Here is a 15391-nt window from a genome sequence, read left to right on the forward strand (position 1 = left end):
GATCAGAAATCAGCCCCAAAGTGTCAGATGCATTGTTTAGCTTAAGTTGCTCACTCACGGACTTCATGCAGATAAAGTTTGAGCAAAACAAATTCCTGTGTCAGGTCAACCTTTGCCACTAACAAGGTCTTTATGGTGGTTAACATCTCGGAGAACATTTGGTTCATCTGTGTAGGGGATGGTGCACGAGATGCTGGTTATTGTGGACTGGAGGGGCTTCAAGAGCCCTGTGATACAGAGAGAGAGAGTGGTCTGGCTATCCTGCCTCCGCCTCTATAACTAGCCTGGAAAACTGCAATAGTCTCTGTGCTGCACCCGTACATATACACTGAATAGGATCTTAGTCAGATTCTGCATCCCCTCCCAAAGCAGACTGAGGTTGATTTGACATGTCCCTATTATATGCAGCAGATATGCTGTTAGAGAGGCAGATAGTCCATATTTCTAGGTCCTATGTTTCCTGCTTTTACCTCCTGATATGCAAACAAGAGCCAAGCATCTCCACGGCTCACTTCAGGGCCAGCATATCTTCCCTATAGCAGTGTCAGGCCTCACCCCCCAGTAGCCTGTCTTAGTATTAAGAGCTCCAGGGAAAAACCACATTGCTGAGGGCTGCCCACTACAATCCAGAGCAGAGAGGACAACTCCCAAATTGGCACGGAGTGCAGCTGCAGGCACTCGAGGACAGCAACTATTGAGGTTGACAGGCGCTATATCCATGCCCAGATCTCTTATGGCACCTCCAGTAGAACCGGATTGTCCTAAAAAATCCAGCAAGGAATACAGAGATTGGGTATAGCGGGCAGAGAAGGGAAGCTATTTGGGCACTACACCGCTCATGAGCGTGCCACATGTGGTCAAGATGATAGGCCCTGCTCCCATGCTCAGGCCTCATTAAAGTGATATTGTTGTCAGACGGGTCCTCGAGAGGCTCTATAAGGCACTTTTGATGCAGTATAGCCACAGAGAATGGCTATTTAAAGAGTGGTCCCAGAGAACTCTACTATGACACGTCTTCTTCAGGTTAACCATCAAACCACGCCTCCCTGATATGAACAGCTTGATATCACCCCTTACTTTGGAGTGTTGGGGAATTGCAGACAACAGATTGTTTACAAGTGCGTGAAGTGTAAAGTGCATGGTGGCTTTCAAAACTTGAAAAAAAGTGTTTTGATTGGTATTCTGGATGATGTGACATCATCTTGGGTAGTCTGTTTTTATTAGCATTGAACTGCAATCTCAGGGTCAGCAGTAAAGCTTCATTCACACGAGTGCATAAATGGCGTGTTTTTACACCTGACCGATATATGCAACCATCTAAGGCATTGTTTTCAAATGCATCTGTTCACACGGGTGAATATACGTCGTACCGTGAAAAATGGAACATGCGCGACCGAAATACACACCAACGCAAATACAGTGGGTAAAAAGTTCTGGAACTATCTTTTGCCCGATATACAGCGGTGGCTCTCATAAACTCCTATGGGTGCTGCAAAAAAAAGGGAGGGGGAGGCATTTTAGGAGTGTCCAACACTGCAAAAGGCTTATAGGTGCCTCCTATATAGGCATTGGAAGGCATCCCGAGTATTTTGGCAAAGCGAGGGTTTTCCAGGGTGCGACGTATTTTAATTTTTTTTGCTAAAAAACGTTGCTCCCGGTCGTGTGAATGGGCCAGAAAACGCTGGTCATGAGAGCAGAAAAACGGCCACTCATGCAAATTTATGGTGTGGCCGAGATAATGTAAAAGCTGCATACGGACTTGTTAAAGAGCCCTAAGACTGTATAATAGGTCAAGCTCAATGAGGGCTAGGCATTTGAATTAATCTGATTAATTGTGCTGAGGCAAAATTCTAACTTTCGTCAGAATTCTAAAATCAAAATCAGCCCTGCCTCCTGTGGGTGGGGCTAATATACTGGGCGGGGAAAGTGGGGTGTGCAGGACACCAGGGAGTGGAATTGTAATGACTAGGGGAAGGATAGTATATGGAGGCTGTAGTGGGGTGTGTGCATAGTACATGGGCACTGGAATGAGTGGGGGTGTAGAACCCCATCCTTCATGGGTATATAATTAAAGTTCATACCCCATTATTTTACATGAAGGAATTGCATACATAGCAATTCCTTGATAAGTACTGTTTATCAGAATTATTCAGTTGAATTCTGATTAGTAATAAGGAATTCCTATGTATGTGATTCACTTATGTAAAGAAAAAACAGTGTCTTGGTACGTTTTTAGCTTGTTTTAGTAACTTAAGATATTAAAAAATAAATAAAATAAAATACTGAGATTTTAGTTTTTGGTTAAATGACTCAGCCCTAAGCTCAATACTTACTGATTTGCATGGATTGAATAAATTGCTTAGTAAACTGAGTATAAGATATTTAGAGAAGTTCATATGTGATCTGTTCTTCCTGATTTTTCCCTTCCTTGAGCACCAGTCAGCATCTATTACATCCCTGTTACCTGCATTACATACCAAGATAAATACTCAGTATTTGATGTCACTGTTATCTGAATTTTACAGTCAAAATTATAAAAGTGGAATCATCAGGTGAAGAAGAAGATCAGCTGCTTTGTTCCCGTTCCATTTCTGTGCGGAAGATAATTCCAGAATCAACACTTAGTTGTCAGTCCAGTAAAAGGAAACCAGTTCATAACCCGTCTGAAACTTCACGCAATGATGCCGAAATTCTTACAATTTTGAAGAAAAGACGACTCATCCCAGAGGTGATTAAAGCCTAGCTTTATGTTTCAGAGAAATATTTTTGAAACGGGGTTTTCAGTATTTTGCTATTGATGCATTATAAGCCATTCCTATTAGATTGGTAGCCTTAGGCCTCCTTCCCACGAACGGATTTCCGCCGCGTAATTCGCGGCGAAAATCCGCGGCGTTGCACGCAGCTATTAGGTTCTATTGAACCTAATAGCTCAATGCTCACGATGCGTAATTCCACCGCGGAATTACGCACCGCGATTTCTCCCGTCCTCACCCGCAGCATGCTCTATTTTCTGCGGGTGAGGACGGGCTGTACGCACTGACGGCTTCCATTGCAGTCAATGGAAGCCGTCCATTCACGCTATCTCCCGCTGTAACCAGCGGGAGATAGCGTGAAAAAACGCTTTCCCGCCCACCGCCGAGCGTCATATGACGCCAAATGACGCGGTCCGGCCGCGTCACGTGACACGGCCGGCTGTGCACGTGACACGGCTGGTGACGTGCGGCGGTGGGCGGTGACGAGCGGTGACGCGGCGGCGGTGGGCGGGGAAGCGATTTCACGCTATGTCCCGCAGGTAAGTATAGGGGCTCTGGGGGGCGCCGTGACGGGCTTCACTGCGTAATATTACGCTGCGGAGCCCGTCACGCTCGTGGGAAGGAGGCCTTAAGGCTCTTTACACAGGCCGACAGTCCTTTGGATGACTGCGTGAGTGCTGACGTCACCGCCAACTTAGATGGAACGACAAGCCAGCGCGCTAACAAGGTTTTTTAAGCTGACTGAAAAGTCAACTTAAACAACCGTTAACAACAAGTGAGCAATTTTCTTCGCATTCACACTGAACGATAATCATTTCATGTAAATGGTCCTTCATGATAAGCCATCCATATCAGACTGGTGAGGGTGCTGGGAGTCTAAACTCCTACCAATCTAATATTAATGGTTTACAATAAGAATTCACCATCAATATCAAAGTCTTGGAAAAGCCTTGTAAGTATGTAATTGAGTTTGGTCATTAATTAAAGAAGAATAATTATTATATAATTTGAAAGTTCTAAAACTTAAGGCCCATTTAGACACAATGATTATCGCTCAAAATCAGTCTTTTGAGTGAGAATCATGTGTCTAACGTGCAGCTGTTATGCAGATTTCGTTAACAATTTGCTCATTGTGATGAGCCTTATCAGTGCCGTGTGCTACGTTCTCAGCGGGATATCACTGATACTATTGTTTCAGCTGGTATTCCACTCAGAAAACACAGCAAGATGTTGTTTGAGCAATAATTGTTGTGTCTAAATGGGCCGTAAAGATCCATTTTTACTGGCCAATTATGAATTGCCACTCTTGGTGACCTTTACATTAGGCGTTACTACTTAGGCTGCCTGTCCATGGGCTTTGCGGTATCCCGCAGCGGAGTTCCAGGATCTGGGAGCAGGAGCCGGCAGACAGATCTCTGCTGTCAGCCTATCTGACAGACAGGCTGACTGCGGAGAATCACTATAAATTCACAGCATGCTGTGAATTGCCGCCCACGAGCGGAAAATCGCAACGATTTTCCGCTTGTGGACAAGAGGTAAGTGCTCTCCATAGCAACGCTGTAGAGAGCTTTCACTTCGTTCCCCGCAGCCGGATTATCGCCGTGGGGAATGCAATTCAAACCTGCCTGTGGACCAGCAGCCTTAGTGTGTGGCTTGTATGAAAGCTTGTCAACAATGATGCTTCAAAGGGAATGTATCACCTTTATTTTTGTACAATGAAAACTAGATAATGAAACATTTTCCATTTTTCTAATGTTTTTATTTTCTGGTGATTTTTTTTTTTTTTTTTTTTTTTTTTTATTCTGTTGTCTGTACATGACTGTGGGGGCTACCATCTTGCCTGAGCTGCGATAACAGCATTTAGAGATGTGCTTTACAGCAGCCTAATGGGCCATGTGCACAATTTGACATGAGGGGAGGGGACCCATAGAGTTTTATCAGAGAGCGTTCTAAAATGCTTTTTGATGTGTGCAAATAGGTCATTGTGCAGGGAGGGAGAGGAGGTGAGCTTTGAATGTCACCTATTGTGAATGATGTGATTCCATGATTTTTTATTTTTTTTTACATTTAGTGGGGGTTTTTAAATATAAATTGAGTTTAATTGCTAAGTATGTCTTATGAAGAGGCATGCTAAATGAATAGCACAAATAAATGTGTTCTTTGATCTATGTTTAATGTTTTATGAATAGTTTAGTTATAGCAGATATACTTATTGTACTTTCTATATTGCTAAGATTTACTTTGTTTGATATATTTTCATTAATTATAGATTTATGCTCATAATTAAACCACTAAACTTTGTTTTCACTACTAGCGCACATGTGTTAATTACATATCTATTGCATTTTAGAATCTGCTTTCATGCATGAAAAACAGAGAATCTGAAAGTGGAAACCTGGAGTTGAGAAATAACTCTGAGTGCAACAGTACTTCACCAGATGAAGGAGATGAAATGCTCAATGAATTTGCCTCCTCTCATAAGAAACCTTTATATGGAATTTCACATAAAATCACAGAGAAAAGAAATCCTATTACATTGGATCTTGTGTCCTCTAATGACCATTATGAAAGAGGAACTCAGATCAGCACTTCAAATATTCGTATATTTACTGATTTACGTAAACGAGATTCTAGTAACAATGGTATGAGTTCTAACATGATTGATGACTCAAACATATATTCCTTAATCCAAAAAATGTTTTTTACCCTCAACACTCTTAATTCCAATATGACACAGCTCCACAGTAAAGTTGACCTTCTATCTCTTGAGGTAAGTAGGATAAAGAAAAAAGTGAGCCCCCATGAAGTGGTGGCAGAATTTCATCCACCACCTGAATATCAGCTAACTACTACTGAACTAAAGCAGGTGATGGACCAGAGTTCCTCAGCTGGCGACCTGGCATGTCGATTATTGGTTCAACTGTTTCCGGAGCTTTTTGGAAGTAATGCATTGTCTAAAAACTGCAGCACTTGTGGATTCTTCAGTAAAAATAAACTTGAGTCCCTTCATCTTCAGCTTATAAGAAACTATGTAGAAGCATGTTATCCTTCTGTCAAGAATGATACGGTTTGGCAAGTTGATGTTTTGCCTCAGATAAATGACTTATTTAATCGGTTTTGGGCTGAAAGAGAAATGGAAAGTGCCCACCAAGGAATGCACACCACCAGTTTCTTTGAAAGTTCACCAACTCAAAATGCTCACTTTGACAAGGAGCAAGAAGAAAATGGCATTTTAGAGAGAGCTAATCCCCTTGTCTCTGAATATGCTCTCAGTCAACAGGACCTAAGCGAATATTTAGAAGAGGCTTCATCTCCAGGTGAATTTGCTGTTTTTTTGTTTCATCGATTATTTCCTGAAATATTTAACCAAAGAAAATTTGGAGACCGGTATTTTGGAGATCCTGAAGGTTTTATGCTAGATCCACACAGGTTGCAGCTGATTCGCCAATATACAGAGATCTACTTTCCAGAAGTACAAGAAGAAGATGTTTGGCTGCAGCGGTGTATACATAGAATAAATGATGAGCTGGAAAGCATGTTTATTGATGGTAGTGAATGTGATGATGGTCGGGATGACTGTTTTGAGTCAAACTTACCTGATGACTTGTCTGTTGTAAAGATAGAAGATGGTGTAGACACTGAAAAGCCAGGAAGAAGATCTAAAAAAATATGGCTTGTTCCATTTGACTTTGATAAATTTGACATTCCCCAACCAGACTTTGAGATACCTTTTCCACAATTCCTGCTTAGCAAAGAGCAGATTAAAAATATATATGAAACTAGTTTGTCAATTGGTAATTTTGCTTCACGGCTTCTGGTTCATTTGTTCCCTGAGCTTTTCACACATGAGAACTTAAGAAAACAATATAACTGCAGTGGATCGCTAGGAAAAAAACAGCTTGATCCTGTTCGCATAAAACTAATCCGACATTATGTTCAAATACTTTATCCCAGAGCAAAGAATGACCGAGTTTGGACTCTGGAATTCGTAGGAAAGCTGGATGAGAGGTGTCGCAGAAGGGATACTGAACAAAGGAGATCTTACCAGCAGCAGAGGAAGGTTTACGTTCCAATGCCTGAGAGGCAAGACTTTGTACCTTTTGACTTGAACACCGAAAGATACCGAGATCTCATTGAAGAACCACCTCTCCCTCCTGAACGTAGCACGAAGGACTTCTGCAAAATACCACTAGATAAAATTGAAGTTCCACCTCCAGAATTCCCTGTGCCTACAATGTATCTTTTAAGTGATAAAGAAATTAGGGACATTGTTCAGCAGAGTCTTTCTGTTGGAAATTTTGCTGCCAGGCTATTAGTAAGACTTTTTCCAGAGTTATTTACTTCAGAAAACTTAAGACTTCAATACAACCACTCAGGAGCATGCAATAAGAAGCAGCTCGATCCTGTAAGATTGAGGCTAATTCGACATTATGTGGAGGCAGTGTACCCTGTGGACAAGATGGAGGAAGTATGGCATTACGAATGTATTCCTAGTATTGATGAAAGGTGCAGACGTCCAAACAGAAAAAAATGTGATATACTTAAAAAAGCTACAAAAAATCAAAGCAACACCTGTTGAAGAAAACATTAGTGATATATTCTAATTGTTTTGTAGAAATTTAATAGTGCTACTTTCAACGTTTTTGTCTTCTTCTGAATATTGCTGGTGTAGGACAATATTTTAGTACTTTTCCAGAATGTGAGACTGACTGCACATTTGCACTCCATTTAAAATCTTTTTTTTTTTCTTTTCCTTTTGTTTCGTCTTTCTGTATTTTTTTGACTATGAAAGAGTCTGTTACCTGTTTTTAGCCCCAATAAGCTACGCTTAGTCCGGGGATGTGTTATATTTACCTCCTGCATCGATCGCTGCTCCATAATGCATTGAATGGTGCTGCTAAGTAGTCCGCCCACTATAAAATTAGAACGGGCGGACTACTTGGCGCGCCACTCAATGCATTGAGACACAGTTTTCAGCACTAACACTGGGGGAACGGAAGTATAACACTTCCCAGGATTCAACAGGACATCTACTTTCAGTAACTTATAAGGCTAAAAGTAGGTGACAGATTCCCCTAAAGTTTCTGGGTTTTGTTACAGTTTGCATTCTTGCCTTCCTAATATTTGATTTTGAAGGTGTAATATTTCTGCAGCATACAATGTTTTGTAAGCTCCTAGGGTATCGATTGCTTGACTTGGAGTGCTGCTCCATTCATCTTCAATGGGAGATTTATTACACAAACGAAAACATCATGTGAACTATGTGGTCTTGCATAAGTCCTCTAGCGAATTGGTTTTCCACAGAATAGTGTTCAACCACAAATTGTAATAGTTTCTCTATTTTATTGATTACTTGTGCTAGAAATACTATATTTTATTAAAGATAAAAATTCTGTTGAGCTTCAAAAGTGAAGTTGAACTTAGAAAAATAAGGTAATATATATTTTTAATACGTAACAAAAAAGTGTCTTCTCAGAGTCTCACATTTTAGATGTGACAGAGAATTAATTAGATATTTTTTCCTGTAATATACAACCTTATGTAAAAGATAGCATATTTCAGTTCTGTAATTCCTTGCATATTTAATTTTTCAACAAAAAAAAACATGATTGCATCTCAGCAAGACTTAAGTAGGAAACCTGATAGGCCCAGGGGCCACATATTACATTTTTTTTAAACAGGAGTGAAGCCTAAAGGAAAAATAAGTGTAATTTATATATCCTGTATATTTGTTTTACTCATTCCCCATTTGAGCTTGAGTCTTAAAATCTGTTAACCACTTTAGAAAATCTTTTTGCTAGAATGGTGTCTCGAATGCTAAGCACCCAAGTCATTGTGGCACAGACATTCTGTGACACACCGCCATTGATGAACTGTTAACGACCTGGCCTGAGGATCAATAGTTTAGAATTGGATAACCCCTTTAAGTTTTATTGTGGCCTTTGGGAGGGGTGTAGTTTGACAATGTGTGTCTCGGACAAGAAATTGTTGTGCATCCTCAGTGTCATTTGTGAACATGCTGGGTTCTTTAGAGTGCAGCTTCTCAGTCTTTTTCTTTGGGGGCTTCCCCAGAAGACCCTGGTAATACTTAGGCCTCGTCATGGATCATAGTCCTCTGCAAAAGTTTTAGGACTAACTCCGCTTGAGGTAAATTTATATTACTAAACCTGAGAGTTCTGCAGCTACAGAAATGCAGCTCTGTCAAAGCTGCCTCCCCAATAGGTTCTCCCAAATCAAGGGGCTCCTCATCAGTGAGCATTAAAGTGGTGCTCCCTAAACAGTGGCTCATGACACCTTGCTTGCCATCAGAGTTTCAAGTTATAACTAGAGATGAGCGAGCACCCAAATGCTCGGGTCCTCGTTATTCGAGTCGAGCTTTTCGTAAAATTTCTCTCCCTTCCTCGGAGTAACGAGCACCATCGAGTATGCTAATACTCGAACAAGCATCAAGCTCGGCAGAGTACGTTCGCTCAACTCTAGTTATAACCATATACACTGACAATTGACATAAACCACAAAACAGTGCCATTTCAGATGGCATGATACGAATTTCAGATTCTACACAAATATTTATCAGAGAATATTTGTAATTTCCCAATTTCATCTTTCTCCACATTTATGCTAGTACTACATGGCGATTTTTTTTAGCATGCACCCAAAGATCACACTACGGCTCATTTACATTGCATCCTAACATAAGTGAATGCAGTTGTACTATGACGCTAAGAGTGACCCTCTGGGCCTGGAGAAACAAAGGTAGGTAAACTAACTTCTCTGATTACCTGATGCACTCTGTGTATTAGTATACATCATAAGTCTAATGGGCCATTCAAACGAACAAATGTGAGCGATGATCGTGCAGTGTAAATGTACAAAAATCGCTCACTATTTGTTCACAGGTTTATAAGATGACTTTTCAGTCATCGCTGGATCGTGGGCTTCTGGTTTTGTGTGAACTCTCCCCTGGTGAAGTCTCTGTGTAAACTCTCTGCACGGGTGCTGATGACTGTTGCTGAGACGTCTGCGCTCTTGCAGTCATTTACCCGACCGCTAGCCCGTGTAAAAGGACCATAAGACGCTGCACCTGCTTTGGTGCTGTCTATATGAGCAGTGCTGGCCAGTCAGATCAGCATGTGGTGTCTTGCACATTGTGTATAGTATGCATTGATAGTCTATCAGGTAGTCAAAGAATCAGTTCGGCCATCCTTGTTTCACCAGGTGCCTAGCGTCGCTTAAAGTTGTCACAGCCAGACATTTACAAGAAATCCATCAGGTTTGGCTCTGTGCAATAGTTGGGTCATGACACCGTGACTGGATTTACTTACACTAGGATGTGACATAGCGGGCCTTAATGCTCTGGCTCATAAACAAAGTACCGAATAGTGGATCGTGATTTTTGAAAATGATTTTTCAAAATCACTTAAGCAAGGTCCATTCCAGATAAGTTTTGTTTTGATAATCAGCAAGTTCATTATTATCATAACTGCAGCTAACGGCACAATTCTCCCAAAATATTCTAGTGACTTTAAATATGTTCATATTCATAACTTGCGTTTATCTATAGATTGTAGCCACAAAAGCAGAACTATATAAATCATTACAAATATAATAAAGATAAAAAAAGCTAGCACTTACATTTTATGACATAATTCCTTCATTTCAACTGTCCCTTGCAAATTTAACAAAACCCCTGGCTGCCATCAGGTTTGGTTTATCTGCATTTCTTCCCCTAATTGAAGCACACTCTCAACTTAGACCAGCAATAGGAACCATCGTACATGATGGTTTCAGGATATATGGATGGACTCCCTGCCTGTTGTCCCCCAGGTCACTATTTGAATTATTGTCCGTGGCCTCAACAGTTGGGTGCGTTAGATTATACTCTATAGCCACGGGAAGCAGAGGTGATGTCATGTGATGGCTGCGGACAGCAGAGTATAGTTTGGAACGCAAGGGAACACCAAAAAGGAAGATGAATGCAATCCTGTTACGGTACATGACATCTTGTATTTGTTACCTAGGTCACGTTTTTAAGCTTTGATTATTAATGTTTGCATAAAATTTCCATTTTGTTCTTGCTGCACAAATCTCTTGTAATCTGTGCTGCATGGCTAGAAGAAACTGCAGAGATGAAGCCCAAAAACGTGTTTGTTTCCAGGATGGCTGTAACCTATGCAGGAGCCTGCACAGGACAGCACAGACTACAGTATATGAGGTCTGTGCTGTAAATATCTTAGCCACATTTTAAGGACACCAATACCTAGAACTAGAGTCCCGTGTCCCCCTCTGCTCCTCACTGCGCTCCCCATAGTGAGGAGGAGATTAAAAGAAACTGATCACACATGCAAAGTGCTGCTCCATTCATCTTCAATTGGAGTGCCAGAGATAAGCAAGCACTTGTACTCAGCTACTTCTGTTAGCCTCATTGAAAAATGAATGTAGCAGCACTCAGCATTTGTGACTGCCACTCCTTTTGATCTCCTCACTTTAGGGGAGTGCAGTGAGACAAAAGTAAGGAGTAGAGGGGAACATGGGACTCCTGTTTTCAGGGATGGTGGGGGTCTAAGCAGTGAGACACCCAACAATCAGACTTTTATCGCTTATCCATTAGATAGGCGATAAGTTGATATTGGTTCAACACCTTCAAGTCACTTACAGCTATGTTAAGGTTGTGAGTTCAATCCCTGAATGCTTCAGGTAGCTGGCTCAAGGTTTACTCAGCCTTCCATCCTTCTAAGTTCAGTAAAATGAGTACCCAGCTTGGTGGTGGTGGTGGGGTAATAAATAAATTACCTGAAAGTGCTGCAGAATAAATTGGCGCCATACAAATAAGATTTATTTTATTTTGTAAGTTTTCCTTGTGCCCCACTCCAGAATGGGTGGAGACTAGCTGCTATGATGTCTTCAATTTACAGTACATATAGAAACAGGGAAGAGAATCTCCTCTTTCTCTCTATAGCACACCATCAGAAGAAGCAGCATGGAGTAGATTATAAAGCAGTACTGAACAGTGTAGCACTGAGGTAAGGAAAAACAGTTACTAGAAGCAACAGCAGTGTCTGTGCCGTGTCTCAGCCTCTTTCCCTGCATCCTCTCCCTGTGCAGCTGCTCTAAGTTTATCTCTTGGTGTATGGATTCCTGTGTATGCATTTTATCAGTAAATGGAGAGTGAGCAATTAGTACAGGATGGAGGGGAGAACAGGGGAGGATTTTAATAAGTGGAGAAAACATTTATTTTTTATAAGATTCCGAAGTTTCTAATCACTTGTACTTTTGACTTATGAAAAAAAATATTGTTTTGTTGTTTTAGCATTTTCCTAGTGCATTTACTTATAGGGCAGAACTCTGTTTGAGATAGACTTCCGAATTTCCTGTTGCACCACATGCTGAACCATTAAAATCTCAGTGGGTGGTACAATATAAACTCTAAACGCAATCTGTGAAACCGCTGCTAACCAGTATAGCCTACTTGCTTTTATGCATATTCAAATGCTTTTGAGCTCAGTCAGAGCTGTCCTCACGTGTAGGTGGATTGCACACCCTAGAGCTGCCTAAGACTTTAAAAGGATTATCCTACCAAAAAACATCCCCTATTCACAGGGTAGGTGGTAAGTAACTGAGCAATTGGGGTCCAACCATTGGGACCCACTGATCATGAAAGTCCACTGTCGCCAAATGAAAGGAGCAGCATTTTAGTGGGCGCATCACTGCTCCATTTCGGTCGCAGTCCCACTACTCCATCCATTGGTTTTTAAAGCAGCTTTTCAAACCAATCTAGAAGTGGATTCAAAAGATATGGAAAATATAAGGAAGGTCTTATACTTCTTCCTATAGGATCCACATTTGGCTTTTACACAAAAAAACACAGCAAAAAGTGCCACAAAAGCTGTCTTTATGAAAGCACTGTATCCAGGCAATATTGGGGTCAGTAGTTTACATAAGTATTTATAAGCCAAAACCAGGATTAGAACCTATAGAGTAAAAGTGGAATGGAAATATTTGCGTCTTTCATATTTGAGACCCATTCTTGGCTTTGGCTTACAAATATGGATGCAAAATAGTGAGCAGAATACTATATAGGGTGTAGGGGCTGTTTCACACACAGGTTTATCTGGTGGTTTTTCATGCATTTTGTTTATCTGAAAGCCAGATGTGCATGCAAAAGATATGGATAATATAATAGAAGTCTTTTATTGACTCAACAAATGGCATTAAAAACTGGCACACAACCCGAAATAAGTTGCATAGGACTAAAAAGAGTATATATTTTTTTCCCCAGAAACAGTGGCATGTTTAGGTATGGGTGGCGTCTGCTTTTGAAGCTCTTCCCCAAGTCAATGAAGCTGAACTACAATATAGGACAGACATAGTAATGTGTCTGGGAACAACAGCAGCAGCTATATTTTTCATTCTGGATTACTTCTTTCTGGTACACCAGTTTGTTTATCTGTTACCATAGAGACACCTAGGTCTGTATAAAAACTTAGAGTAGTAGATTTTAATACTATTTGCAATGTTGCTTCCTTTTTGTTTTAGAAACACTACTAGGTATATTGAAATAATGCTAATTGTAATTCTGTCTGATTTTATAAGTCTCATTGAACAAGGTAATAGAATATGATATTTGAGTGTTAAGGAAAACTGCCTTTGAAGAGTAAGTGAAATTAATTTAGCTGATATCTTTGTCATTTTAAATAGAAAACTATAAATCTACCAAGAATGCAAAATTTTGAACAATATATTGTAGACCATTGTTATTTGATTCAATAGAGCACATAAGAATTCTGTTTTGTCGCACAGGAAAGGTAGTGGTACATGCCAACTATGTAATACATGGGCGGACTGAGGACAACATAAGAAAGGCCATTCTTTAATAAATGGTTGTGGGGTCTTTTGCAGAAGACATTCACCCCTTTACCCCCAATGTCCATCTTCGCTACTTGGTCACATGAAACAGGATTGTCCTCAAGAAACAGCCTCTTTAAATGCTCACTTTTTGCCAAAAATTGCTTATATAGATCTAAGATTTCACCATCTCCACAATAAAGTAAGACAAACAAGTATACACAAAGGCCATTCTCGCACACCATGTTGGCAAAACAACGCAATTTTTATCAGCGTTTTCGAATGCACTACAGTGTTCGACAGCACTTTTTAACACACCTCAGCATTGTGATGTGCATTTTACAAAGCATGAAACACGCCAAAAAGAGCAGACAGCGCTCGAAAATTCGTGCGTTAGAAAACATCGTGTTAGAGCACAGGTGTGCGAGGCCACATTGAAATCATGGTAAAAAGTGCATGTGTGATAGTGGCCTAAGGCCACCCAGAAAGGCGTTTGTGAAAAAACGCTGTGTTTTTGTGAGCGGTTTGCCTGCATTTTTACAGCACATGATGTCAGTAACAACACAGGTAACGCAAGCTGCTGACGTCACTACTTTTTCTCTCCTCCTGCCTGCATAGTAAGCACTGTCAAAAATGCTATATACAGCGGTTTTCATGTACCTCATTTATTTTAATAAGCGACGTAGGGCATAAAAAACATGCTAAACGCCAGAAAGAACATACAGCGTTTGCTTTAGTGCGCTGGAGACAAGCGTTTTAGCACAGTGTCGAAGAGGCCCCGTTGAAATAAATGGAGACTTAGTGCAGCGGTTTTAGCGGGCGTTAAAAACATCTGTGTGAGAGTGGCCTAACAGAAGTACTCCATAACTGATTACTGAAGATAAAAGCAGAAAACGAGTGGTGATTGCCTCTTTTGCCCTACCTAATGCAAATGTAATTGAGGCTCCCTGAGGACGAGACCCTCTGATAGTCGCAAGGAGAATGAGCGGCACACCAGGAGACTGACAATGTTCTTATTAAAGGGCACCTCTCAAGTACCCTTGAGCCCCACCAACTATGCTAGTCAGGGAATGGGGGAGTCCAGGGAGCTGCTTTCCACACTCACCAGGTACAAAACTCCAGCACTGTGCTCTCGAGGTACCAGCGTGCACATAGCACACGCGCTCCGCTGATGTCTATTAGAGTGTGCACACAGCCTCCCGGACAGGGCCACACTGCATGTGCACAAATGCCCACTTATTTTTGGGCGCATACCGTCTTTCCTTGGATTGCACACTTACCGAGGTTTATAGAATGAGCTTTCCAATTGTAAAAGTGTCAGCTTTATTGCCATATTAACGAACCAATCCAGTGTTACACATAATGTACGATACAAAATGATATTTCTGGTACAATCGGATTAGACTTTTTTTACTCGGCTGATTTCCAGCTGAAGGAATCGGCCGCTCTGCTTGGCTGTGGACGACATTCCTGTTGCTACGTTTTATTCGTGTGACTCCTACTGAATTACTATTGTGTAAAATGTTCTGCGATGTCATATCAGTAACAACACGTGTTTTAATAGCATTAGGCAAGTACAGTAACAATTGTGATATTTGCACTAAATGCTGTGCTACTTCTCAGGTTAGATATTCAATATGCAGACCCATTACTACTTGTTTTTTATATTTATAGTTTCATGTGTACATGTCATCTTTTTGTTTAACATTTAATAAAATATTTCATGGTAATGTTTTCTATCAGTAATGCACTTATGTTGTTACCTGTAAGAGGGTTAAGGAAACATGATTTAA

General features: G+C 40.8%; 1 protein-coding gene across 1 annotated transcript in view; it reads left to right on the plus strand.

The window, feature by feature from the left end:
• Window positions 1-15391, plus strand: part of BEND3 (BEN domain containing 3) — a 30996-nt gene extending 15605 nt beyond the window's left edge. The window contains exons 3-4 of the mRNA XM_066607807.1: window positions 2526-2728; window positions 5104-15391. Coding sequence (XP_066463904.1) covers window positions 2526-2728; window positions 5104-7332 — 2432 coding nt within the window. The 3' untranslated portion in view covers window positions 7333-15391. The remainder of the gene's footprint in view (window positions 1-2525; window positions 2729-5103) is intronic.

Source organism: Eleutherodactylus coqui, chromosome 1 (assembly GCF_035609145.1).
Source record: "Eleutherodactylus coqui strain aEleCoq1 chromosome 1, aEleCoq1.hap1, whole genome shotgun sequence".
NCBI classification, from domain to species: Eukaryota; Metazoa; Chordata; class Amphibia; order Anura; family Eleutherodactylidae; genus Eleutherodactylus; species Eleutherodactylus coqui.